The following is a 26,837-nucleotide window of genomic DNA, read 5'->3' as shown; positions in this document are numbered from 1 at the left end:
CATTGTACATAGCCTCCATTATGTGCCAACCTGAGTTATGTCCCTGCATTCATGTAGCCATAATGATATATTGTGTGAATAAGTTTTATTGGTCGGCATTGCTACAGGGCTCTAGAGAACAGACACATTTGTACGTGTTTGGCAAATAACAATGTGGTAAAAGATGTACACCTGGTGGCACTAAGTAACAATGACTTCAAATAGTCATTTTTCTTTTCCCTTTTTCACTCAGGAAATGATGACAAAACTGATAACAGAAACACCAGACCAGCCAATTCCTTTTCTAATAAGTCACCTACAAAATAAGCAAGGAAGTCGCAGCCAGCTACAAAGAACACTTTCAGGCTCAGCTGCTCTGTGGGCTCAAACTGGTAATGGCACAATTGTCTTCAGCACAGTTCTTCAAACATGTAGAGTCTTAGTAATTCTTGAATGTTTTTTTCTTTGTTTAAGAGTTTAGTTCATACATAACAGGTCATTTTACTATCTTATGCTTTGTTGTAAAGTTAAATTATGTAAAAGAACACTGAACTAGAAATTTCACACCATCATGAACATTACGCCCTGTTTACCGACCAGGGAAGAACAGAAATTTGAGGCAGTACCCACTTCTGCTGGGTTTTTTTGCACTTTATTGGCACCCATATGAACTTCTGATGGAAGTAGGAGTTGAGTGTTTCTTCTTCCCTGTTCCTTTGAAGCTGTCAGGATCTCAGGCTCTCCCGGATATCCTTCCATTTGCAACTTCTGCAAACAACATTAAATTCTGCTACATAAAGCAGATGTACCTAATGTATATTGGGCTGAGGCTATTATTGAAGAATGGGAGAGTGTTCCAGGGACATAGGGCCAGCCGAAGGAGATCAGAGGTAGGAAGAGGTAGTTAAAGGTGAATACAAGAAGTTTAAAATTGTGTGAGTGGGATGCAGAAAGCCAATGGAGCTTGATGATGGTAGGGGTGATGGGAACACAGTCCTTACTGTGAGCAAAGACACTAGCTGTAGCATTTTGTGTAACTATTCAAAGTAAGGAGACCAGCAAGGGAAGTTCTATTGAGTAAAAACATGGGGCGGAATTTTACGGCCCTGTCACGGTGAGGCAGGGCCCAGAAATGCGGCAAGCCGTTACAAAGCCCATTGACTTCAGTGGGACCGGAAAATCCCACCAGTGGGAGGGGCCGTAAAATTCCAAGGATGGATTCTGATTTCAGTAGCAGAGGTGAGAGATAAGGGCAGTGGGGTGGGTGACAGTGGAGGGGAGTTGATTTGTGGTTTTTTTTGTGTATTCTTTCATGGGGTGTGGGCACGGGATGATCGCTGGCTATGCCAGCATTTATTGCCCAAGCCTAATTGCCCTTGAGAAGGTGGTGGTGGTGAGCTGTCGCCTTGATACGCTGCAGTCCATGTGGTGTAGGTACAGCGACAGTGTTGTTAAGGAAGGGTGTTCCAGGATTTTGACCCAATGACAGTGCAGGAGCGGCGATATATTCCAAGTCAGGTTGGTGTGTGGCTTGGACGTGAACTTGTAGGTGGTGTTTCCATGCATCTGTTGTACTTGTCATTCGAGGTGGTAGAGGTCGCAGGTTTGAAAGCTGCTGTCGATGGAGTCTTGGTGAGTTGCTGCAATGCATCTTGGAGATGTTTCACACTGCTACCACTGTGCGTCAATGGTGGAGGGAGTGAATTTTGAAGGCAGTGGATAGGTTGTCAGTCAAGTGGCTGCTTGGTACTGGATGGTGTCAAGCCTCTTGGTGTGGACCAGCAAGCATAGCTTGGGGGTGACCATTGTGCCAATGTTACATCTCACCAGAGATGACAGCTGGAGAGCGAAATGGAGCCAAGGCCAATAATGCGTAGGTGTTTGTGTAAGTCAGAGAATAGTTTCAATTTTATGAACATTAATCTGGAGGAAGTTTTGTTTCGGGCTTTAAAGTCAGATGGGCAGTTGGTGAGGATATGATGGCAACAGGTATGGGTTGTTGGAGGAAGTGATGAAGTAGTGCTGGAAGCTGTCAGTATAGACATGATGGCTGACCCTGTACCTCTGGATAACATGTCCAAAAGATAAAATGTAAATGATGAAGAGGATGGGGCGGGACAAGAATTACACCTAATGTGGGGATGGAAGGCGAAACTTCGGAGTTCAATTTGAGGTGAAAATTGGAGGTGGAGTAATGTGTATAGAGTGACTGATAGAAGTAGAATCAGGAGAGAGCAATGCCACACAGTGGGTTGTGGAGGAAAGATATTTGAAGTGCGTAGAGTGATCGACAGTGCTGAATGCAGAGAATGGAAGCCTCCAGCAGCACTTAAAAGGGCAAAAAATTTCAGGGCTGACCATTGGCAGGTTCCCTCATACTAGTGGGGATCCTAATGGGAATCCACCATGCAAATTCAGCCATGCATGTTTATCCATCACCAACTCCAGAGAAAGGCTCAGGGTTGAGACAGCTTCATGGGATGTCTACCACATGGAGGTAGACAGGTGGATGCCTACCCCATGGAGGTAGACAGGTGGATGCCTACCCCATGGAGGTAGACAGGTGGATGTCTACCCCATGGAGGTAGACAGGTGGATGTCTACCCCATGGAGGTAGACAGGTGGATGTCTACCCCATGGAGGTAGACAGGTGGATGTCTAGCACATGGATGTAGGCAGGTGGATGCCTACCCCACGGAGGTAGACAGGTGGATGTCTACCCCATGGAGGTAGACAGGTGGATGTCTACCACATGGAGGTAGACAGGTGGATGTCTACCACATGGAGGTAGGCAGGTGGATGTTTACCACATGGAGGTAGAGAGGCGGATGTCTACCCCATGGAGGAGAATCCAGCCTATATATTCTGATGATATCTGGTGTAATAAAGAAATTTTATAATAACAGGTAGCTGGAATATTGAACAGTTTGAGAATACATTTGGGCCCTTAAATAATTTAATGCCAAAACCTCCGAGTGTAACAAGCAATAATAAACATTCACAGGTTTCTTACTAAATAATTATTCAATTAGCTAGTTTCCAGTTCCTCTTTGCTGATTTAATGTTTGCTTTTCTCCCAGAAAACAAAGGGTCACGGCGAGATTCTAGAGGTTATGATAAACCATGGCTAACAAATGCCAAAAAACCAAAAAAGTCTAAGAGCGACCTTGCTGTCTCCAACATATCGCCACCATCACCAGAATCAAAGTCCTGTAAGCATCATTTTATTTAGCTACTCTTGCTTTGGATTATTTATTTCATTTCAATGGTTAGTGCTGCAGCTCTTGTGACCTCTTGAAATGAACCCGGATATGTCCATACGTCTAATATTTTGGGATTACTGGAACTCTGTACAATATCAAAAAACAGAAGTCTCTTACGACTGGTTGTTTAGTAAGTTCATTTCTGGCTCTATTCCAGATCAATCTAATGATGTGAGCTAGCTTTAATTTACCAATGATACTGTTGATACTGATAGTGAACCAAGTGATGTATAAGCTGTCATTCAGACTCAAAATTGAATTGTATTGTCGATGTCTGAAATCTAGGGAAAAGGAGCTTCTGAAAATATTATAACCAGCAGGACAGTGTTTGAGATAAAAAGAAGACAATCCACATAGATAAAATAATGTATATACCGTGTAAAGCAGAAATTGGTATCTTTTAAACAACATTCTCACCTAAATGCAAATGTTTACAGATAAAATGAATTTAACAATTCTTCTTTCCAATTGGGATTCATGTTCCAGATCATGTATTATTTAGTTAAATTAGTTGGTGGACAGGGTCAAACAAAGTTAATGAGAAAATGTGCATAATTCAGTGAGAAATAGTTGCTGACTTGAATTTACAATTTTCTTAATGTTTGCAGTGCCAAGGTCAATAGAACATGCTGCATGGGACTGGCGAACAAAACCAGAAAGCCAGAACTTTGATGAACTGAATCACATCCTTCAGGAAAGCAAAAAGTTAGGCAAGGCCCTGGAGAACCTTTCTCGCAGTGAGTATTATTTGTGATGGTTAACATAGTGACAGGAAGTCATACTCAACCTTTTTAAGAGGAGATCACAATCATTTTATTTATGTTCTACAGTATTGTTACAAAATACTGTTACACTGGGCCGGAGTTTCATTTTAGTACATTTAAGAATAATTTACGTTGTGATTTTTTAAAAAGCTTTCTTTGTACCTGTGATTGGGTGAGAAGGGATAAAAGACATAAGAATAACCACATAACAGGATCACTTAGCCCCTCGAGCCTATTACAGCATGTGATAAGATCATGGCTGTTCCATGTCATAACTCCATATACCTGCCTTTGTCCCATATCCCTTCATATCTTTGATTAATAATTTTAAATCTGAGATTGACATTTAACATTTGACCTTGAATCAGTTGCCATTTGTGGAAGAGTGTTCCCAACTTCTACCACTGTGTGTGTGGACGTGTTTCCTAATTTCACCCCTGAAAGGTCTAGCTCTAATTTTTAGATTCTGCCGCCTAGCACTTGACTCCACAACCAAAGTAGTTTCTCTGCATCTATTCCCTATCTGTTCCCCTTAATATTTTGATAACATCTATCAAATCACTCCTTAACCATTTAACGTTCCAAGGAATATAATCCTAGTTTATGTAATTTCTCCTCATACCTTAACACTTTAAGGCCAGATAGCATTCCTGTAAATTTATGCTGCACCCCCTCCAAAGCCATAATATCTGCCAAAAAAGTGGTGTTCAAGGTGACTTCTACTTCCTTGTATCTTAGACCTCGAGATATAAAGGCCAGCATTCTCTTCACCTTTTGATCATTTTCTTTAACTGTTCATACATTTTAATGATCTATGTACCTGAACCCCCAAGACTCTTTGGTCCTCTACTGTTTCCAGTGGAACTACTCTGTTCCATCCTTTTTAGGTTCAAAGTGAATGGCCTCACATTTACCTGAATTGAAATCCATTTGCCACAGTTTTGCCCATTTGTGTAATTGATCAATGTTTCTTTGCAATGCAATGCTTCCATCTATACTGCTTACAAATTTGGCAAATTTGAATATGTGGCTTTCTATCACATCATCTATGTCATTAATAAATATGGTGAATACATGAGATCCCAACATAGATCTTTGTGGGAACAACTAGTCACATCTTGCCAATTGGTATTCCTGTCCTTTATCTCTACTCTGCTTCCTACTGCTCAGCCAATTTCCTAACCAGGAAGAAAATGGTATTAACCCTTAGCTTGGCAGAAAGCTTCAGCTTCACCATGTCCTTGATATCCTTCTAGGCAGGAAGTTTAAGAGGATTACTCAAGGAAATCAAGAGTTTGGTAACCTTCTCCATTTTGGGTGTTCCCCTTTAGTATGTGCCATCTGATCTTGCAACCAGAGACAGCAGTTTTGAATGTTGTGAATTTAAGGAACACGTGCAGTGACTGACCAACATGCAGCCCAACTTGTGTCATTAACTGAAAATACAGCTAGTATGTGCTGCAGTAAGTTCCTTTAAGATTTCATTGTGACAGTTTTAGACGTAAATTTCAGCCTGTTAATGTGCCATGCTACCACATAGCTATGCATGTTATGCATTGAATGGGCTGAGAAAGATGAATAGAAGCAGGTCAGACTTTCGCAGAGTGAGAAGTGCCTCCCTTATTCCCAGGGAAGTCTAGGTAATAGTCTAACATTATAAACTCTTTCATTTGACTAGGCCCAACTGTGTTCCACAAATGCACTTCCATAATCCCAGCATCATAGAGCACTTGCTTGTCTATGTCTCTATTTATGCCAATGTCCTTTAAACCATACACATGCTTTTTCCTAAGGGCCAAATCAACAGAATATTAGCTAGCTTTGCTGGGAGTCTATTATACCATTGCTTCTAATCCCTCATCTCACTTAAGTGATAATTTTCTACTTGTGCCTTCCGGTTCTGCAGCCACAGTTTTAATAACCTGCTTACATCTGGGAAATCTGCTTACATCTTTGGCTCTCTCATGTAGGCAGCTGATACACTGCTGCAGTCGCTTGGGTTTTTATTTAATAAATCAGGATTTAGAGAGCCAATTAAACCGCTTACGCTTTTTAAAATATTTGTTCATGGGATGTGGGTGTCGCTGGCTCGGGCAGCATTTATTGCCCATCCCTAATTGTCCTTGAGAAGGAGGTGGTGTGCTGCCTTCTTGAACCGCTGCAGTCCATTTGTTATAAGAACACCCACAGTGCTGTAAAATTACTTTCCTGGCAAATGCTATGGGTTAGCATTTTCAGGTTTTTTTTTAGTTCTGAGTGCTTTTTTGACATGCAGTTGCTTTATGTGTCCTGTACATGATCTGATATCTTCAACAGTTCCTTCAGTATATAACCATCATGCACATCAGTACCTGGATGCTAGTAAGGGATCTCACTAGATTTATTGATGTCATTAAAATCAATATTACCAACAATTTTATACTGAGCCTGGCTGAAATATTGGGCCTGATCTTCCTCAGAGTGGCAATCAGTGTCAGATTGCCACTCTATGCCCAATTTCTTACCTGAATTTTTTTCCCAGTCTGTCTTGTCTGACTTTCCAACTCAGGCTGGGTGAGATCCAGGCAGTGCAGTGCGTCCCCAGGGCCTAGTGTCGAAGTGAAGGAGGCCATGCCCCTCCTTTTTTTCTACAGCACTAGCTGTCATAAAGCAGGTGAGTTTAAAGGTCCATTGAAATGTAAAGGTCCTTGAAAGGCCAGGCAGAAGGTAAGTGTCTAAGGTCAGTGGATAGGATTTGGGAGGTAGGGGGGAATCAGAGTTTGGGATGGTGTGGAGGGAGGGGGTTGTGGGGGGTCGGGTCTCAAGTCAGACCTGTTGGGGGTGGGGAAGAGTCCACTGGGGAGAAATACCATTGTCTTGTGCAGGGGGAGGGGTGTTGGGGGGAGACCCCTGGGGGGTCAAGGTGTTGAGGTGGGTGGTGGGGGAGTACCATGGGGATGGGGGTGGGTCTGGGTCTGTACAATAGTTACCCAGAAGTTAGAAGTGGTTTTATTCCTTCTAAACTTTTCTGGGTAACTATTAGTGTAACCTAATTGGAACCATCCGAAGTTTATGATTTAAATTGCATTTTCCAATGGTTCCCAGTGCCAGGCAATTGCCCGGGGGAAATTTGCTTTTCTGGGCAATTGTTGTGCAGAACTCACCTGGGAGCTTCCAAAAGGGATTTCCAGCGCATCTTTGTGGTACCCCTCCCAATACGATGCTGGGGAGCTTGGAAATTACGGCCCATTGGGCACCCTAATTATCTCAACAATGCTGTTTATTTCAATAAAAAATGTACCCTTGTCTGTAATCGGGTTTATATTACTTGAAACTGCCAGCAGTGAGACCACTCATTCCATCCCAAACCATATGTAATTCCAAGTGCACAAGACAGCATCTGTTAGACCAGTCCTGGGGTTTGTTAAAATAGATATGTAATAGGAACTCAACAGACCAGCAGCATCTTCCCATCAAATTGATAAATTAGCAAAAGTGGTTACATTATCCATCAGACTGTTTGACTTTCTAGCTCCTTTACTAATGAAATAAGATTTTCACTGCAATTGGTGTTCTGATTGTTTTTGCATACTCTATTACTTTTCATTAATTAAGTAATTTAAAGGATTTACTGGAATTCAAGTTAATAAAGATTCCAGAGATTTGGAACAATGATGCACACTGCATTTCAATAGCACTGCTACAATTTTATGTTTTCAATTACAGTCATAGTAAATGTGAAAGCATGGGCTGAATTTTACCAGCCACCAATGGGCGACAAAAATTAGGGCACTGTGGCATTAGGGGTGTGCTCGGTGTTGGCTAGCCCATAACCCCCCACTACCGCTGTGATTTTGAGTGGCGGGGAGGAATCAGGTAGGTCACCCACCTGCAGCCCAATTGAGGTCCTTAAGTGGGCAATTAATGTCCAATTAAGTACCTCATCCACTTTGATTTAACAGGTAGTGGGAGAGGTTGGGGCTCAATATGCAGCCCGGCAGCTTTCACTCTGCAGACTATGGACCAATTAAAGGGGGTGGGTTGCCTCTTGTCAGACCCCTGGTGCCAATCAGTGCACTCTCCTCACAGTTTTACCTCCCCATGTGCACCCCTCCCCCATTGCCCTGTCCAGCATGCTCCCCAACAACTTTTGTTGGGGCTTGTTGGCTCATAGCCCCAGTGAGACCCCAGCCTCACCTGAATGTCTAGATCCATCACTGAACGCCACTTGCTTGACCTACCTGCAGCACCAGCAGTGGCCACTGCTACTGCAGGCATGTTGCTATGTAGAGCTGCTAGCCTCCGATTGGCTGGCATCTCTATGAAGTGAGATTTCCTCCTGGAGACAACTGGAAGTCCCGGCTCATACTAATTAAAGGGCCATCGCCCAAAAAATAAGAGTAGGGTGAGGCGGCTAAGCAGTGGTGGACTTGCCCCTGTCTTTTACGCTGGGATGCAGGAACCCTGCCCTCAGCGTATAATCCAGCCCCATGTTTTGTACAAGGGAGGTTGGCAATTGATGCTTTAATCAGTTTTCAGTCCTCTATCCCAGTGCAAAACATGGAATTTTCAGTGTTCCCATGTTAGCACATAAAATATTTTAAACCGTATACTCCCAGTGATGATGAAATATTTTAAGCTGGTCCACTTAAGTATCAATATTTGTGTACAATCTATGAACTCAGAAGCTGAATTTTAAGTATCCAGTTTATCAAGTTTAATTCTTAGTGTGTAAACTGAATTGTGGGAATACTTTTTGCAACTGAAGGACAGTGAATTACAACACATCATGCCATAGTACCGAGATGGGACATGAACTTTACTACCTATCACATAATTGATTCCCTGATCTCTCATTTCTGAAGGAGCAAAGGCGACATTTTCTCATAGCAAGGGAAGGAAAATAATCTAGAGCAGGCATGTTTGAACATTTTGCTATCATGGGCCATGTTGGTGTTTGTAGTAACTGAAGGAATAGGCTCTCCTACTGCCTATCGGGGTCATGTGATTGTTCTTGAAGGCTCCGATCAATGAGCCCTAAGTGCGGGTAATCTGGGGGGCGGGGCCTCTTGTCGAGGACCTGGTTCAAGCATGTAGCATCTGAAAAGCTCTCTGTAATAAAGTTATCTGTTTCTTGTTGCAACCTGCCTGATATGTCAAGTCATTATATTTGGCGACGAGGGTAAAATGTCTCCAACACTGCACCTCGCCTTGTCAACGTGAGTACATCAAATCTTAAGAGAAAAGGAAAAAACACTCACCAGTCATGCCACTCTTCGGCAGAATCGATCCTGTCGAGCACCTTGGTTTTTATTTCGTAGCGAACAAAATTACCACGGAAGAAAAGCAGAAAGCAATCTTTTTGAGTGTATGTGGCAGCAAGATATGCAATCTCATCCGCAGCCTGACGGCCCCAATTCTAAGTCCTTTAATGAATTAGTGGACCTCGTCAAAATGCATTATCAGCCGAAGCCATCCATAATAATGCAGAGGTATAAGTTTAATTTCAGAGTAAGGGCCCCGGGGGAGTCAACTGCAACCTATATAGCGAAGTTGAAGCAGTTGACAGAGCACTGCGACTTCGGAGACACACTCAATGATATGCTATGGGACCAATTTGTTTGTGGAGTTTATACTGATGCCATTCAGCACCGTTTACTTGCAGAAGTGGACATTGATTTGAATCATGCCCTGGAAATAGCACTAGCCATGGAAAGTGCTGTGAGAGACTCGCAGGCTTTACAACACAGACAACATGGCGCTACTCTATGTGGGGTGGGAACCTACCACCGGGTGTGGTGTGAAAACCAGAGACTCAGCAGCGAAACGAGAAGCAATCTCCAATGTTAGAAACATGACAAGGCCTAGAAGAAACACTGCAGCAGCGACTCCAAGGTTAACCTATTATAGATGTGGGGGTGACCACGTACCGGACACCTGCAGATTCAAGGAGGCAGAATGCTTTTACTGCCATAAGAAAGGTCACGTAGTAAAACAATGCTGGGCAAAGTCGAAACAGCCCGTAAAGCAGCAAACCATTATGATTGAATTAAGTAATACAACAGAACCTGAAGCTGCCGACACTTACATATATTCCCTATATAACATTACTGCTGTAAAAACCGAACCTATTACTGTCACAATCCAAGTTAAGGGGAAGCCACCAATAATGGAGGTGGATATGGGAGCCTCAACCACAGTGTTGGAGAGCGCACATTCAAGTACTTAAATGAAGGTACCCAGCCACTGAATCTGGATTAGACAATGGCTCAATTGAAGACATACATTGGAGAATCCATACAGGTAAAGGGCATTGCCACAGTACCTGTGTCTTATAGGCAACAGACAACCCAGCTTCCAGTGATAATAGTGACAGGTGAAGGACCTAGTCTTCTGGGCTGAGATTGGTTACAAAAAATCAAGCTTAACTGGTCTGAAATATTTCACTGAGATCAGGAGGAGTCCCTGAACTGCTAAGGAAATACAACAGTGCATTTCATGACGAATTAGGGAAGTTAAAAGGCTTGCAAACAAAAATATATGTGGATTCTCAGGCTACACCCCATTTCTTTAAGGCCAGACCTGTGCCTTATGTCTTAAAGGAGAAGGTGGATGCAGAACTCTGCCAGTTAGAAAAGCTGGGCATTGTCTTACCAGTCCAATTCTCGGAATGAGGAGTGTCCATAGTCTCAGTGATGAAGCCCGGCCTAACTATACGCATTTGTGGGGACTATAAATTAACCGTGAACAAGGCAGCCAAACTAGATAAATATCTTATCTCGAGGATAGACAACTTGCGTGCAAAGCTAGTTGGAGGGAAATCCTATACAAAACTGGACATGAGCCATGCTTACCAACAATTAGAGTTGGATAGCACATCTAGAGGTTATGTAACCATTAACATGCACAAGGGTCTTTATCAATATATTTGTCTACCCTTTGGAGTATCGTCTGCATGTGCAATCTTCCAAAGGACAATGGAGAGTTTTTTGCAAGGACTTCCCTGAGTGTAGTGTAGAGTGTAGATGATGTTCTGATCAGAGGGTCAACTGAAAACAAACACTTAGCCAACCTGGAAGAGGTGCTAAGAAGGTTCATGGAAGCTGGCGTACGATTAAAGAAAGAGAGAGAAATATACATTCCAAGTGCCAGAAGTTACTTACCTGGGTCACAGGGTGGATGCTATAGGCTTCCATCTGGTAGAAGAGAAAGTTAGGGCAATCAAAGATGTGCCCTCTTTGTCCGGTGTAACTGAACTCAAGTCTTTCCTGGGTATGATCAACTATTACAGCTACTTCTTGCCAAACTTGTCAACAGTGTTAACACCATTACACTTGTTGTTAAAAAAGAATCATCGTTGGTCATGGAATTCAGTACAGGAAGAAGCCTCTGTGAAAGTTAAGAAGCTGTTAAATTCATTGTGTTTATTGGTACACTACAACCCATTGAAAGAATTGCTATTAACATGTGATGCCTCTCCTTATGGTGTGGGAGCCACGTTATCACATAGTATGAAAGATAGATCAGAAAGGCCAATTGGCTATGTCTCCAGAACTCTCTCCATAGCGGAGAAGGGTTATTCCCAACTAGAAAAGGAAGGTTTATTGGTGATATTCGGAGTGAATTCCACCAGTATCTGCATGGACGACATTTCACCATTGTGTCGGACCACTAACCATTAATGGGTTTATTCAGTGGGGATAAGGCCATTCCATCAGCAAGAATTCAATGTTGGGCTTTGATATTATCTGCATATGAGTATACCTTTATGTACTGCCCTGGCTTACATATTGCAAATGCGAATGCACTCAGTCGTCTCCTGTTACCAGGTAGCGTTGACATGCTCCAGTGCCACAAGAAGTTGTGCTTGTACTGAATTTCTTGGATTTTCACCTGTGTGTGCAAAGCAAATTAGAAATTGGACAAACAGAAATCCAATCTTGCCTTAAGTCAGAGGCCTTGTACTGCAAGAGTGGTCAAATTCATCAGTGTCTGAAGAGATGAGGCCATTCCTTGCCCGAAAAACAGAGTTAAGTTGTCAAGATGGAATCTTGTTGTGGGGATCAAGAGTTGGCATCCCTTCGCAAGGAAGAGAACCATTCTTGACAGAGCTTCACAGTGCGCATCCAGGCATATCAAAGATGAAAGTGCTTGCGTGAAGCTGTGTCTGGTGACCAGGCATTGACAGTGACATTGAAAGCATGGTCAAGCACTGTCTCCATAGTCAGCAACAACAGAAGTTGCCTGTTTCAGCTCCACTGCATCCGTGGGAGTGGCCTGGTTGACCCTGGGTTAGATTACATATTGGTTATGTAGGACATTCTTAGGTATCATGTTTTTATTGCTCCTAGATGCATATTCTAAACGGATGGATGTGTAAGAAGTCAGATCACTAACATCGAGCGCAACTATCGATAAACTACGTCCTTGTTTTACTTATACATGGCCTACTGGAAGTCGTTTCTGATAATGGTACAGTCTTTACCAGTACAGAGTTTCAGAGATTCATGAGTTTAAATGGAATCAGACATATTAAAACAGCACCATATTTCCCTTATCAAATGGTTTAGCTGAGAGAATGTTTAAACTTTCAGGTCTGGAATCAAGAGGTTATCAGAAGGTACTCTAGAAACTCGACTTTCCTACTTTATTCTCAGTTATCATATGACGCCTCATTCAACTATGGGTTCAATGCTGTCTGAATTGTTGATGAAATGCTGCCTATGTACAAGGTTAAGGCTGGTGTTTCCAAACTTAGAGGGGAAGGCAGAGAAGAATCAGAGTAATCAAAAATTGAATCATGATATTCATACCAAAGCTTGCAAATTAACTGTAGGAGACACAGAGCAGGATTTTCCCTCATTGGGCGGGCGCGGCAGGCGGGCCTGGGAGTGGCCGCGAAATGGACCACTGCCTGAGATCAGGCCCCGACCGTGATTTCACACTGGCTGGCCAATTAATGGCCAGCCAGCATGAAACACACACTGATAACCTCAGCGCTGCCGGGGTGGGGGCGGGAGGAGTGCAAGCGCGAATGTGTGCACGTGCATGGGGGAGTGCACACTGAAAGCTCCCTGAAGGCACAGAGCTGCCTCAGGGCGCTGAAGAATTTTACAATGAGAAATAAAGATTTTAAAAATGAAGAAATCATGTACCCACATGTGACTCAGTCTCATGAACAGGGACACATTAAAAATTATGTTTAAATTTTTTAAAATTACTGTTGGAAACCCCATCCCACCCGTGGATCAGGTTTCCTAAAAAAGGCAAAGGCGGCCTGGCCTATTCATCCGCCCACCAACCATAAGGAAAATGCAAATCAATTGCTAGTTTAGTCTGTCAGGGGTCATGTGATTTTTCTTGGAGGCTCTGACCAATGACCCCTAAATGTGGGTAATCTGTGGGGTGGGGATTCTTGTTGAAGACCTGATTCAAGCATATAGCACCTGAAAAGCTCTCTGCAATAAAGTTATCAGTTTCTTGTTGAAACCTGTCCAGTACATCAAGTCATTACAGTGTTCTACCGGGGATCCCTGTGGACTGTATGTAAAACTTAAATCAATGTCCCTCTTATTTTGCATGGACCTCAGACAGAACCTTGATGTTCAGAGTTAGATGTATCTACTAACAAGAGACTAATGCTAAAAACATATCCTTCCCAAGCTGACGGCAGTGAAATTTAAGCTAGATAGCAATGAAAGAATATAAGCATGAATAGAAACTGGATGCACGTGTTGTTGAATCCAGGCTTGTGAGCCATATGTGGTTGTGCTTTTCTTCTTCTTGTGCTTACTTGGTAGATAAACTATCAAGGTACCAACACTGGTTAACACAAACATATGTAGGTTTGTTCATTAAGGATCTGAGAAGTTAGTAGCAGTGTTACATAGCTGGAGAACTTTTACACATGTAGCTTGAGCAAAAGTAGCTTGAGATTGTTGAATTTTCTCAGTGGTCTGTGGGAGCGTCAGGCTTGGATGTTGCTTTTAGATTTTGCCTTAGGTTTTGTCCCAGATGCAACGGAATTGCATGGTGGTTGACGATCTGGTGCTTCCTTGATTTGTTCCTCTGTTTCATCTGATGACCTCATTTAACCTCGGCTCCGGACAGAACCTTATCTCTTCAGCTGGTTGCCATCCATCTTCCGTGGGGTGCTGAATTTGAACCTTGCTTTAAACTTGGTAACTAAAAGCGTTATATAAATGCAAGTTGTTGTTGCCTGTGACCTCTCTTCAAAAGGGTTGAGAGTTAGGAATTTTGGAAAGCCTATGAAGACTGCAGATAGTGTTGTGTTTTATGTTTCAGGGGGCAGAATTTTCTCGTCGGTGTGCCAGGGCGTAAGATGACGCGCGGTGACGTCGGGCATGCGTCCAGATATCACCGCGTGCCATTGCGATATTTGGGAAGGCAGGCACGTTATAAGTTCAGATGCGTGCCTGCCATCAATTAATGGGCCAGTTAAGGCCCTTGAGGCAGCAATTGATTTCGATTTTTTGTAGCCCATGTGATTTTCAGGACGTCACAAGGGTGCAATGGGTAGGCGGATAGGAGACATTTGTATAAACCTCATCCATGGGCGGGATAAGAAGGATGAGTGGGGTCGCGAGTGTGATGTTTGAGGTATTTAAGCATGAAAGTAACTAATATTTGCCTATGTGAGCAAGAAGGCTTCAAAACTCATACCAGCTGCTAGGACAGGAGTAAAAGCCTTGGTCAGGACTTTACAGTAAAGATCACTTCTGGGGCCTGCAGCTTTCAGGAAGCCTTCCCTTAGCCTGGGAATGGGAGTTGTGCTCTCCACTGGAGGTATCTCCTCTGAGGAGGAAGGGAGGGTCAGAAGTGGGAGTAGGCCAGGAGTCTACATTCAGCCTCCAGGGGAGCCACCTTTGGGAGGAGAGGCGCAAGCACAAGGGGTGCACAGCCAACAGGAAGTGCAAGGCGGAAGGGGCTGCAGAAGACGTCAATATCCTGCTGCCAGGGTTTACAGGCGGCGAAGCAGCTATCTCAATATATCTGAGGTCCAGTGTTGAAGGAGGCTCCGTCTCCCAAGGGAGTCAGTCACCTCCCTCTGTCAGATGATTGGGCCTGAGATCTCCGCAAACTGTTTTAATGGGCAACCCATGCCAGTTGCTTTTAAGGTCACAGCTGCCCTCAACTTCTATGCCTCCGGCTCTTTCCAGGGGTTGGCGGGTGATCTTTCTCTTCCAATCCGTTGTCCACACTTGTGTCAAGTAGGTGACGGATGCTCTGTTCAGGCGTGCATTGACCTTCATCCACTTCCGTTGGGACCAGGCAAGCCAGACACAGTGAGCCAGAGGCTTCGCAGCCATTTCTGGCTTCCCCCGCGTCCAGGGTGCAATAGACTGCACACATGTGGCCATTAAGGTGCCAGCAGGTGAGCCCGGTGCCTTCGTCAACAGGAAGGGCTTCCACTCCATGAACATGCAGATCGTGTGTGATCGCAGGATGCTGATTCTACAAGTCTGTGCAAGGTACCCAGGGAGCTCCCATGACGCCGACATCCTCAGACACTCCCAGGTGTCGAGGCTCTTCAGTGCTCCCGACCGGCCTGATGGATGGCTGCTGGGTGACAAGGGCTATCCCCTCAGAAGGTGGCTCATGGCGCCTCTCTGCCATCCAAGATCAGAGGCTGAGCAGCGGTACAATAGGAGCCATGACTCCACAATGGCTGTGGTGGAGAGAGCCATCGGTCTTCTCAATATGAGCTTCTGATGCCTGGACCACTCAGGAGGCGCACTCCAATACCCGCCAGATCGTGTGTCGCTAATAGTGGTTGCATGCTGCACACTCCACAATCTGGCGCTGGAAAAGGGCGACGCAGTGGATGAGGAAGACATAGATGCAGTTGCTCTGGATGCACACGATGAGTCCAGCAGTGAGTCCGAGGATGAGCACTCACAGGAAAACACTGAAGGGGGTAGACGCTGACCCGGGCATACTCCAGGGAGACAGGGACACTCGGGAGGCTTTAATCCAAAGAATCTTCAGCTAGCCCACCACAGATGGACCTTCAGCACATGCCAGGGCTGCAGGCTCTACACTCGATACCTGAGTGCTAAAGCAGCCTGGATGCTAACATTAACTAAGGCCCTTGTCAATAAAGCTCAATGTCAAAAAACTCACTCATAACATCATGGCTTCTCCTACATTTGCAGAAGTAAGGAATCACCCTGAGGCATGGCAACATATCAAAATTTATTGAGTGAACAAATGTAACTTCATAAAGCAAATCAAAAACAGTGCTGGACATCACACCGAGTCTTCGTCAAAGTACTATGGGCAAACATAAAAGCATCAGTGAGAAACCCGTGGTGTGCCTAAGGTGCCTTAAATTTATGCTTACGGGTGCTACATCCAGGTGCTGTCCCCTCGCTGACACTGGCATTTGAGACAGCCTGCTCACTGTGCCGTCCTGTTGGCCTCGATAACCTTGGTGGATGTCCTCTGGCCCCCGGAGCATTTGATGGCCCCGCCTGGGAGGGAGCGGTTAGTTCCACAGCTGGCTTCTCCCCAGTCGCCACAGCCTCATCGGATGCCACAGTCACTGGCAGAGGTGGAGGAGTTGCTGCCCTCATCTGGAGCGCCCTGAGAGGAGCCCGCAGAGACAACAGGCAACTGCTGCATTGACGTGAGGTTGCTTCGGACCTCCCTGCTCACCGTAGATGGATGGGCACCGAGCTGGGATACTTTTTGCCCAAACCATCTCCCACACTGGCACTGACCAGCTGAAGCCAATGCCGCTGTGAGGGCTTTCTGATCTGAGTGCAACCCCAGGAGGCTCTGATTGTTCTCCTGGAGGAGCCTCTCCACGAGAGTCACCACTGTCTCCATGGAGGAAGCATGGTGCTTAGCCATGAGGCTCATTGCATCAGTGATGCTCTGTGTGGACTCCTCCAGCATGGGCACCATGCCATGCATAGCTTCACATGTCTCTGACAGATTGTCCCGCATACCCTGCTGCACTTCCAGCATTCGCTGCCTCACGATGTGCCTCTGGAGTCGTTCATCAGCCACCGACTGAGCATGTACCTGGTCGCCAGCAGTTCTCCGACTGCTGGCGCCCTGGGCACTCTCTGTCTCTGCCCGCACCTCAAGCGAGTGTGAAGTGTCCTCACCGCCATGCCCCGGGACATTAGCTGAAGCTCTAATTTCCAGTGAGGTGCTAGTTTCTGCGCTGGTGCCTGCCTGGCAGAGATGGTGTGATGCTGGTGAGTGGATTTGCTCTGGGGCTTCAGGGGTGAGAGGTGGCCTCTCTGCCTCCTCCTCCTGGCCCTGCTCCGGTGATGCTGAAAGGAAGAAAAAGCACATTTGATTAGTTACAGTGGAGACAATGTCAATGTGCATGCTGCTCCCCCGGATCATTATGCGCTCATCCTTCCATAATCAAGAGTAAACCCATGTTGCTAACTTCAATCACGGAGCATTCAGCAGTGCCATGGCTTTTGGGACACACATGGTGACCTGACTGCTCGGCAAACATACCACCCCTTGGCACCTGAGCGTCACTACCACCAGTGGACCTGGGGGCATGGCGCCTCTCCAGATCCATGGTCTGTTGCTCGAAAGCCGTTAGGATGGCCAACTGGGCCTGCCCTCAGCCAGTCCGCTTTCGTTCAGAGGCATTGTGCACAGTCTTTTCCTGAAAAGGAGAGAGGAGTATTGATTAGTCCAGCCTGCACCTGAATTCCCATCGCATCCCTGCCAACCCAGCCAGAGTGGGGCATTGCAGGACTCCAGTTCTTCGACACCCCGCAGCTACCGCACACTCACCCAAACAAGCCAGGGCTGACCCCCCTCTTGCCCAAATGCTGCCTCCTTCACATGTGGCACCACAAGGTGTAACTTTGCTAAGCAAGGAGGCACAAGCACGTGGAGCGCAAACACCAGCAGGTGGATTGGTGCTCTGCCAACTGGAAGCTCCCCTCCCAGCATGTTAGCACCCTGACTTTGACATGCTTCACAGTTCCAGCACTCTGCCTAGGTACAGACCCTTGACTTTCAAACCCATTCTGTACTTTGGGTGTCAGTGTCACACATGCTCTGGATGCAGAACACATCCTAGCTCAACCCTCTCAGGGTGAACTGGGCATGGGCAATCTCTGCTGTCACACCCAGTGAGGGATACATGCCGTGAGGGATTCAATGCCGTTACTGTACTCAGAATTGCTGGAAGGGGTTTGAGAGAAAGGGTGACGGCTACATGAAGTGACTTGAGGCAACATGGCACCCTTGCCAAGCACAGGAGATTATTGAACCTTTTGTGGCACTGGAGCCATATGTGCTGCACCACATCATGGGAGCTAACACTCTTGGCCATCTCCTCCCACGCACGTTTGGTCAGGTGGGGAGGCCTCCGCCTCCCATCCCTCGGAAGAAGGACCTCCTGCTGCGCTGCCACCTCCCCCAGGAGGGCAGCTAGGTACTCATTTGATAAACGAGGGGCACACTGCCCCTATGGCCTACCCTCTGGCCTGGCCTGCCCCGACGGCCTACCCTCTGGCCTGGCCTGCCCCGATGGCCTACCCTCTGGCCTGGCCTGCCCCTCTGGCCTACCCTCTGGCCTGGCCTGCCCCGATGGCCTACCCTCTGGCCTGGCCTACCCCGACGGCCTACCCTACAGACTTGCGTCATGAGCATTGCCCCTCTGCTGAGCCCTTCTTCCAGCCATTGTGAGCAACCTTTCTAAGGCTGCCAGGCCTTCATATATACAGGCCACAGGGTCGCCATTAGACCTGGCGCCGCCTGCCCACTCCTGCTATTCATGGGAGTCGTGAACTACGCTGGGCGGGCCTTAATTCGCCCGCCCACGTAAAATGGTGGCGCGGACCCAATCGTTGGCGGCGTTCGATCCACCGCTCCCGTACGGCCCGCCCGACATGGGGAAAATTCTCCCCAGAGATGTGTAGAGATGACATACATCAGTTTCTATGTCTGAACAGGAGTTTATTTAATGCTTTAATGTGTCTGTTCTCATGCTTACAGCTTCTTGCTTCAATTTGGTTTCTCTTTCTCAGTAACCATGCCCTGGCTTGACTAACAGGACATAGAACAGAGCAGAGACAACAAGCACACACAAACACCAAACAATTGAACAATTCAATATTACATCGGGCAGAATTATCCCAGATTTGCACAAAGTGTGGTAGCCCAAAGCAAGGTGGGTAAACAAACCTCGAAGTCTCGAATGAAGTGCAGCTCACCAGGTGCACGTCACTTGTGTACAGTTGTGAAACATGTCGGTGTACAATCACACTGACCTGCCCAGACGATCCAGTATGGGCGGATGATTATGGCAAACAGGGCTTAAGTATTGAAATTAGGTTCCCAATGTGCAGTGGTGAGAAATACGGCCCACCATTGACAGGTGGAGTGGATGATCGCAAATTGGTTTCACAATGGCATGAAACTGATTTTTGGCCTTCTCGCCACGTTGTCCCCCCCAACCTGCCATGACGCCCAATGCCAACGGGGCCGGAAAACTGCAGCCATCATTTCTTCCTTTTAGAACAAAACCTGCCTCATTTTAAATTAAACCATCATTAACAACATACATATATGCATTGAGTCATTTCCTAGAGTTCAGTGTATCTGCTTTCTCTAAGTACGGAATTAAGGTTGTCGATGACGGTGCTGAGATCTATGAATATGAGAGAATTTTTTCCTTATTCATTCTTGGGATGTGGGGGTCACTGGAAAGGTCAGCATTTATTGCCATCCCCAATTGCCCGTGAACTGAGTGGCTTGCTAGGCCATTTCAAAGGGCAGTCAAAAGCCAACTACATTGCTGTGGGTCTGGAGTGACATGTAGGCCAGACTAGGTAAGGGTGGTAGATGGCATCGTGGTATTGGGAGGCAATGGCGTAGTGGTATTGTCGTTGGACTAGTGATCCAGTGATCCCGGGTAATGTTCTGGGGACCCGTGGTTCGAATCCTGCTGTGGTGGAATTTGAATTTAATGTCTAATGATGACCACAAAATTATTGTCGATTATTGTAAAAACCCAACTGGTTCACTCATGCCCTTTAGGGAAGGAAATCTGCACTCCCTTATGTCGACTGGCCTACATGTGAATGTGGTTGACTCTTAAATGGCCTAGCAAGCAGTCATTCAGTTGTAACAAACTGCTACAAAGTCACAAATGGGAATGAAAGCAGACAGACCATCCAGTTTCACAGAAACGACAACAGCAATCTCAGCCCTGTCAACCCTGCAAAATCCTCCTTACTAACAGCTGGGGGCTAATGCCAAATTGGGAGAGCTGTCTCACAGACTAGTCAAGCAAAAGCCTGACATAGTCATCCTCACGGAATCGCACCTTACACATAATGTCCCAGACACCACCACATCCCTGCACAGTGGTATACAGTCGAGAGGGAGTTGCCCTGGGAGTCCTCAACATCGACTCTGGACCCCATGAAGTCTCATGGCATCAGGCCAAATGTGGGCAAGGAAACCTCCTGCTGATTACCACATACCACCCTCCCTCAGCTAATGAATCAGTGCTCCTCCATGTTGAACACCACTTGGAGGAAGCACTGAAGATGGCAAGGGCGCAGAATATACTCTGGGTCAATGTCCACTAATGTCCTTTAGGGAAGGAAATTTGTCCAAGAGTGGCTCGGTAGCACGACTACTGACCAAGCTGGCCAAGTTCTAAAAAATAGCTGCTAGACTGGGTCTGCAGCAAGTGGTGAGGAAACCAACAAGAGGGAAAAACATACTTGACCTCATCCTCACTTCCCTGCCGCAGTTGCATCTGTCCATGACAGTATAGGTAGGAGTGACCACCCCACAGTCATTGTGGAGACGAAGTCTCGGCTTCACACTGAGGATACCCTCCATCGTGTTGTGTGGCATCACCGTGCTAAATGGGATAGGTTTCGAACAGATCTAGCAACTCAAGACATGAGGCGCTATGGGCCATCAGCAGCAGCAGAATTGTACTCACACACAATCTGTAACCTCATGGCCTGGCATATCCCCCACTCTACCATTACCACCAAGCCAGGTGATAAACCTTAGTACAATGAAGAGTGCAGGAGGGCATGCCAGGAGCAGCACCAGGCATACCTAAAAATGAGGTTTCAGCCTGGTGAAGTTATAACACAAGACTGCTTGCATGCCAAACAGCATAAGCAGCAAGTGATAGACAGGGCTAAGTGATCCCACAACCAATGGATCAGATCTAAGCTCTGCAGTCCTGCCACATCCAGTCTTGAATGGTGGTGGACAATTAAACAGCTCACTGGAGGAGGAGGCTCCACAAATATCCTCATCCTCAATGATGGAGGAGCCCAGCACATCAGTGCAAAAGATAAAGCATTTGCTACAATCTTCAGCCAGAAGTGCAGAGTGGATGATCCATCTCGGCCTCCTCCGGAGGTCCCAGCATTACAAATGCCAGTCTTCAGTCAATTCGAGTCACTCCACGTGATATGAAGAAATGGCTGAAGGCACTGGATAAATTTCAGTTTAGTTCAAGAGTATAAGCTAACATGACTTCTGTTGGTTAAATGTTGTATAGTTTGGAGAATGGTGGGATAGAGATTCTGAGTTATTATTAAGATAATTATAATTCCTAATTAAAGACTGATTTAAGGTGTTAAACTTCTTTTGAGCCGTAAAATCAGAAAACAGATGATAAAATATGAATAGCTGGCAGTAATGATATTGATCTGGTAATGGCAAGTTAATTATGTAGCTTGTAGCATCTTAGAATATACAGCTGTTAAATGGAATGAAAACACTTTTTATCAATATCTTTCAAGTAAAAATGGGAAGGTTGGTTTGAATTAGGGTCCTGCTTCTTCTATCTATTCCACTTTACAAATCTGTAACCAACTTTTAACCTGGACAGTGATGAAAAATTAGAACTTAGAAAAATTGAAAGAAAACATGGGATAAAGGTGGAGAAGTGCAAAGGTTTCAGGACTAAGTTCCAAAAAATAGCATCAATGTGATTAAGACTGCTATCAGTGGTGGACAAATGGAGAGAGGACTGCAGTCAATGAAACAAAAGATTTGAGAATCGGGGGAGGTGCGGGGGAGGCTTTTAGGCTGGAGGAGATAAAATGGTGCAAGGTCACAAATGGATTTATAGATAAGGACAAGGATTTCAAATTTAATGCTATTTGAAAATGGATAGCAAATGTAAGTCTGCAAGGGTGAGTATGATTAGCATGTGGTACATATTGAAATATGGGATACTTGTGGGATAGGACAAGTTGTGGAGGTGGAAGATGAGATGTCAGCAAGCAGAGCACAGGAGCAGTTCAGTCTAAAAGGCATGTATCAATGTTTCAGTGATAGAGAAGATGAGTTGCATGAGGAAGTGAGTAATGAGAAAAAATTAGAAAAGTACCAGGAAGCCTGAGTCTCCCTTTTAAAAAATACAAAAGATTACATTTTGCAAAGTATTAGTTGTTAAAAGCAGAAAACTAAATAAATTGACAGAAGCGTTGTCAAAATAGAAGGCACCCTGGAGGTAATTCTTCTCTTGAAATTACAGGTGCAAGATGTAAAAGGAACGCTACCTGTCAAATTAATTCATTTTTCAGGAGAAAATGTTATCATCCATTAAATTTTGATTACCTTGCATGTTAGGAGAAGTGCAAAGATTTCAGGAGGGAGTTTCAGAAAGTAGCATCAACATAATTGAGACCGCCACTAGTGGTGGATAAATGCTCATCTCTGCAATATAATGCAAGAAAGTTGAACACTGAATAAGCTTTTTTTCAGCTCTTACCAGGTTTGAAATCTGACCTATATTTCGCAGTTGCAATATCAGCTCTGCATTGTACTCCAGATTGCTAATATGCCAGTCACTTCTGAATGGCAGAATTTATGCCGTTTAATTTGATGCAGGCATTGAGTACAGAAAATGTTATAAGTTACTATCCATGAACCCTATTTTCAAATTGTTATTGCGATGCAATCAAATTTTGCCTTGCTTTAACCATCATTTCAAAGCTCCATGTTGTAGCCTGCCAACTAATTTACGTAGGTTGTGAGCTTCTGAAAACTGCAATAAATCTTTGGATTATGTATTGGAAAGAGAGCAGAGGTGGACCCTGAGAAAAAAAAATCTTTGATGGATAAAATATTATTTTAATTTCAAAAACATTCATGGTTGCAAAATTTCTTAAATACGATATGGAGAAATGAGCAATAGGTTTGCAGTTTGATTTGGCCTTTGATGTTGGCATAGGGTCTCTTCCCAGTACCACAGTAGCGACATCTGTGTAATGAAAAAGGTTGAAATTTTTTAAAATGATAATTTTTTTACAGATCTGGGACCTAGTAATTCGTATTTCATCACAGTTTTTCTGCTGAAAGGAATAACACTGCCACTGACATTGCTTACAGTTCATGTCAATTTATTAAACTTAAAATACGAATTTAAAAATGATCCAGAAATAATGCAGTCCATTTGTCATAAGGATACAGCCTTTTCAATTTGCTTTTATTTTAATTTATCTTTTGTTTGTTTGGTCAGGTATTGCCACTGACGAATTCGATCAGGTAAGTGTTATTTTTTATTCTGTTTTCCTTGTATAAAACAGCAATAAAAATTGTAAAGGACTAATTATTTTCACTGGTACAATCTAGTTATGCTGAAAACTTATAAGCCTGGATTTTAGTGACTAAATATTATGAACCAAGAATATATTTTCATTTTTAACAACTTGCATGAACTGTACGAATAATACTTTTAAGCATTGCGCAGGATTATTTTGTGGGTAAGGAACTGGAAGATGATACTTACATTAACAGCTGCCAATAAATATTGTTGATGCTCCAAACATTGACTGGTTTTATCTAACATAAATTCAAATACAAGAATAATAGAAAACTGGCCAGTCATTGCATATGTTTATTAATCCTCATCTCAAGCAGCTTCATTGATGGCTAATTGGTGTAACTGGTGAATATGTTGCTCATTTAGTTGCTGATTGTGAAAGCTTAGTTAAATGATTAAGAAAGAAGTTTATATCATAGAGCAGAGGGTGATTTTAACCAAATATTTAAATATGAAAGAACCTCTGAGGTGGCTAAGATGGCAGGGTTTTAAGCTTCAACTGTGGTTTAGCCTGTATTAAACACAAGACTTCTTGGAATTGAACGCAGCAATAGGTACAGCAGCCAGGAGACTTATTAAACAGCTGATTGCCACTTAAAATGCCTGCTAGCACTCATTAGAAATGCTGCACATAATTTTGGTAGCTGCTGCTTCAATTAAAGCCCTCTCCTAATAATGGCCAGCTGATTGGGGGTAACCACGTCGTTGCTGAGGATTTTGCACACCACTTAAAGGCATATCACCGTTTAATGCTCGCTTGCTGCTGGAGGTGAATGGAACATCATGAAAGGGTACAAATAGACAATTTAAGTTACCAGCCTCTTAAAGATCATCCAGGTGCCGTGGAGCCTCTTTAATGCCTGAAGGAACCATGGAAAATTGTCCTTTGTATGTCATATGGAGTTGTTGACTACCCTGGAAACATACAAATGGTAAAGAATAAAGTTTGTAAGTGAGTTTTGTGGATCTTATTAAATGGAATAACTGTCTTATCTTGTACTGTGCTATATCTGTATGCATTGTAGTTTTATTTTATTGAAATAATTAAAATAATAAGTTTTTAGTAATGGAGTTGTAGTCAGATATGATAGTTTTTGTTGTGCAGAGCCAGAGTTGATTTTAGTTATGTCAATGGCAGCCTCTGTTGTAAGGTGTTGGTTATAGTTCAGTAGGTCTGAAGAAGCCTTCCTCATCATATGTAGGTTAACTATAAGTCTTTACTGACTCTTAGAGCTACTTGCAAATATACAGTAAAGGCTACAAGCTAGGAGCTATCTCCATGCTTGCTGGTGTACACTGCTCTATCCAACACCACACTGACCCTGGATGTTGGTCAGGTGCACACTTACATCACTGTGTGGGCGATACTGGCTCAGTCCCACATTAACCCATTATGTGCCAGATCCTTACACTTTACCTACCTCCCAAGTCTTTATCCAATGCATTTTAAGTGATTATAGTTTACCTTATGCCTTACATTATGATTACTATCATACGTTTACATTGTCATTAGTACATTATCACTATCCCATCTCCACCCTTCAATTCCTCGGATTCAAAGGTTCAGGCGGTCTGGAGGCCTTGTAACCCTTCCATATCTCATTTACATTACTGTCAGAGGAGTGGTAGGCTCTGTTGCTGCTGGTTCTTCATATAAGTTTGGAGGTTGTTCTGGAATCTGGGCATGTTCTCATCCTTTTCTTCCATTCTCTTGTGTTGAATCACACTTGGTCGGCTCGGCTGTTGCGCTGGTTGGTGGTTGCTATCCTAACTGGTTTCTTGCGGAATGGATGACCATTGTGCTTATCTCCATGCCATATTTTTCATCTGTCATTCTGTGGTTTGTGGCGATGTCCTCTGTGGCAGAGGACAAGCATTCCTGTGAATAGAATGAGGTTTAGTGGTATACTCACCTCTGTGTTTTGCTGTTGGTGGCTACTACCAGGTTCCAGCATCTTTTGTGGCTTTGGCATGCTGGCTGGGAGTTGCAGCATATATTTGGTGGTTGCATTGTTGACCTGCTGCACTGTCATCGCAGCTGGAGGTGAGGTTCAGCAGAATGCTGGTTGCTCTCATTTACATCCTCCATTGGAGACAACGTGGTTACCTCTTGGGTGATTGACTGGTCTCACCATTGAAGGTTTTCTGGCAGCTATAATGAAAATGGACAAACCTGCTCTACAAAGAGGGAGAATGGTTCAGAACTGAAGTCTTAGTCAGGATACGCCTTTTTTAGTTTGTATACTCAGGAACTTGCAGTTCTGTATGATTAATGACAGTCGTTGCCTTGACATCTGCCATTTTATGAAGGTCCAGGGCTACACATACATCTCTGTTCAAGAGAAAGAAAAGCTGGTTATGGCTGACGAACTTCAGCTCGAAGATTTGTTTGTTGCCATGCCTTAGTGGTTCCAGAATCATACCAATGAAGTTGGATTCCTCTGGGGCCCATTGTGTCTGTTGTTTGAAGCTAGAGGTCTGTTAGTCATAGTTATTTGTCTGACAGGACTGTTATCCTGACTCCTGTGTCTAGGGCTGAAATTGGAGGACATTGGTTTCACCTGCAGGGACACTTTTCTACGCAATGGTGGCATGGTCACTCTGAATCAAAGAATTTTAATGGCACAGAAGGAGGCCATTCAGCCCATTGTGTCTGCACCGGCTCTCCAAATGAGCATTATGACCTAGTGCCATTGCTCTACCTTTTACCCATACCCGTGCACTTTGTTTCTATTCAAATAATCATCCAATGCCCTCTTGAATGCCTTGATTGAACCTGCCTCCACCACACTTCCAGGCAGCGCATTGCAGACCCAAACCATTCGTTGTGCGAGAAAGGTTTTTCACATCATAATTTGCTTAATTTGCAAATCCCTCTTGTTCTTGATCATTTTACAAGGGGGAAAGCTTCTCCCTATCCAGCCCCCTCGTGATTTTGAAAATCTCTATCAAATCTCCTCTTAGCTTTCTTCTCTCCAAGGAGAACAGTCCCAACCTCTCCAATCTTTCTTTATAACTGAAGTTTCTCATCCCTGGAACCATTTTTGTAAACCTCTTCTGCACTCTGTCCAATGTGTTCACATCCTTCCTATAGTGTGGTGCCCAGAGCTGTACACAATACTCCAGCTGAGGTCTAACAGGTGCCTTATATAAATTCAGCATAACTCCTTGCTCTTGCTCTGCTGACTGGTTCGGTTATTGCTTCCCCTGGCCTAGAATGTCCCTGTGTCTTTGTTGCTTAACAAGCTGAAC

The 26,837-nt window shown here is 44.5% G+C and overlaps 1 protein-coding gene across 1 annotated transcript in view; it reads left to right on the top strand.

The window, feature by feature from the left end:
- The window catches only part of c4h8orf34 (chromosome 4 C8orf34 homolog), a 633,137-nt gene that overhangs the window by 225,036 nt on the left and 381,264 nt on the right, over positions 1-26,837 (top strand). Inside the window, exons 2-5 of the mRNA XM_078540385.1 lie at positions 233-371; positions 3,060-3,191; positions 3,851-3,979; positions 23,502-23,527. Coding sequence (XP_078396511.1) covers positions 233-371; positions 3,060-3,191; positions 3,851-3,979; positions 23,502-23,527 — 426 coding nt within the window. The remainder of the gene's footprint in view (positions 1-232; positions 372-3,059; positions 3,192-3,850; positions 3,980-23,501; positions 23,528-26,837) is intronic.

This window comes from Cetorhinus maximus, chromosome 4 (assembly GCF_964194155.1).
Source record: "Cetorhinus maximus chromosome 4, sCetMax3.hap1.1, whole genome shotgun sequence".
Classification (NCBI taxonomy): domain Eukaryota; kingdom Metazoa; phylum Chordata; class Chondrichthyes; order Lamniformes; family Cetorhinidae; genus Cetorhinus; species Cetorhinus maximus.
This window is presented reverse-complemented; position numbering and strand designations above follow the sequence as displayed.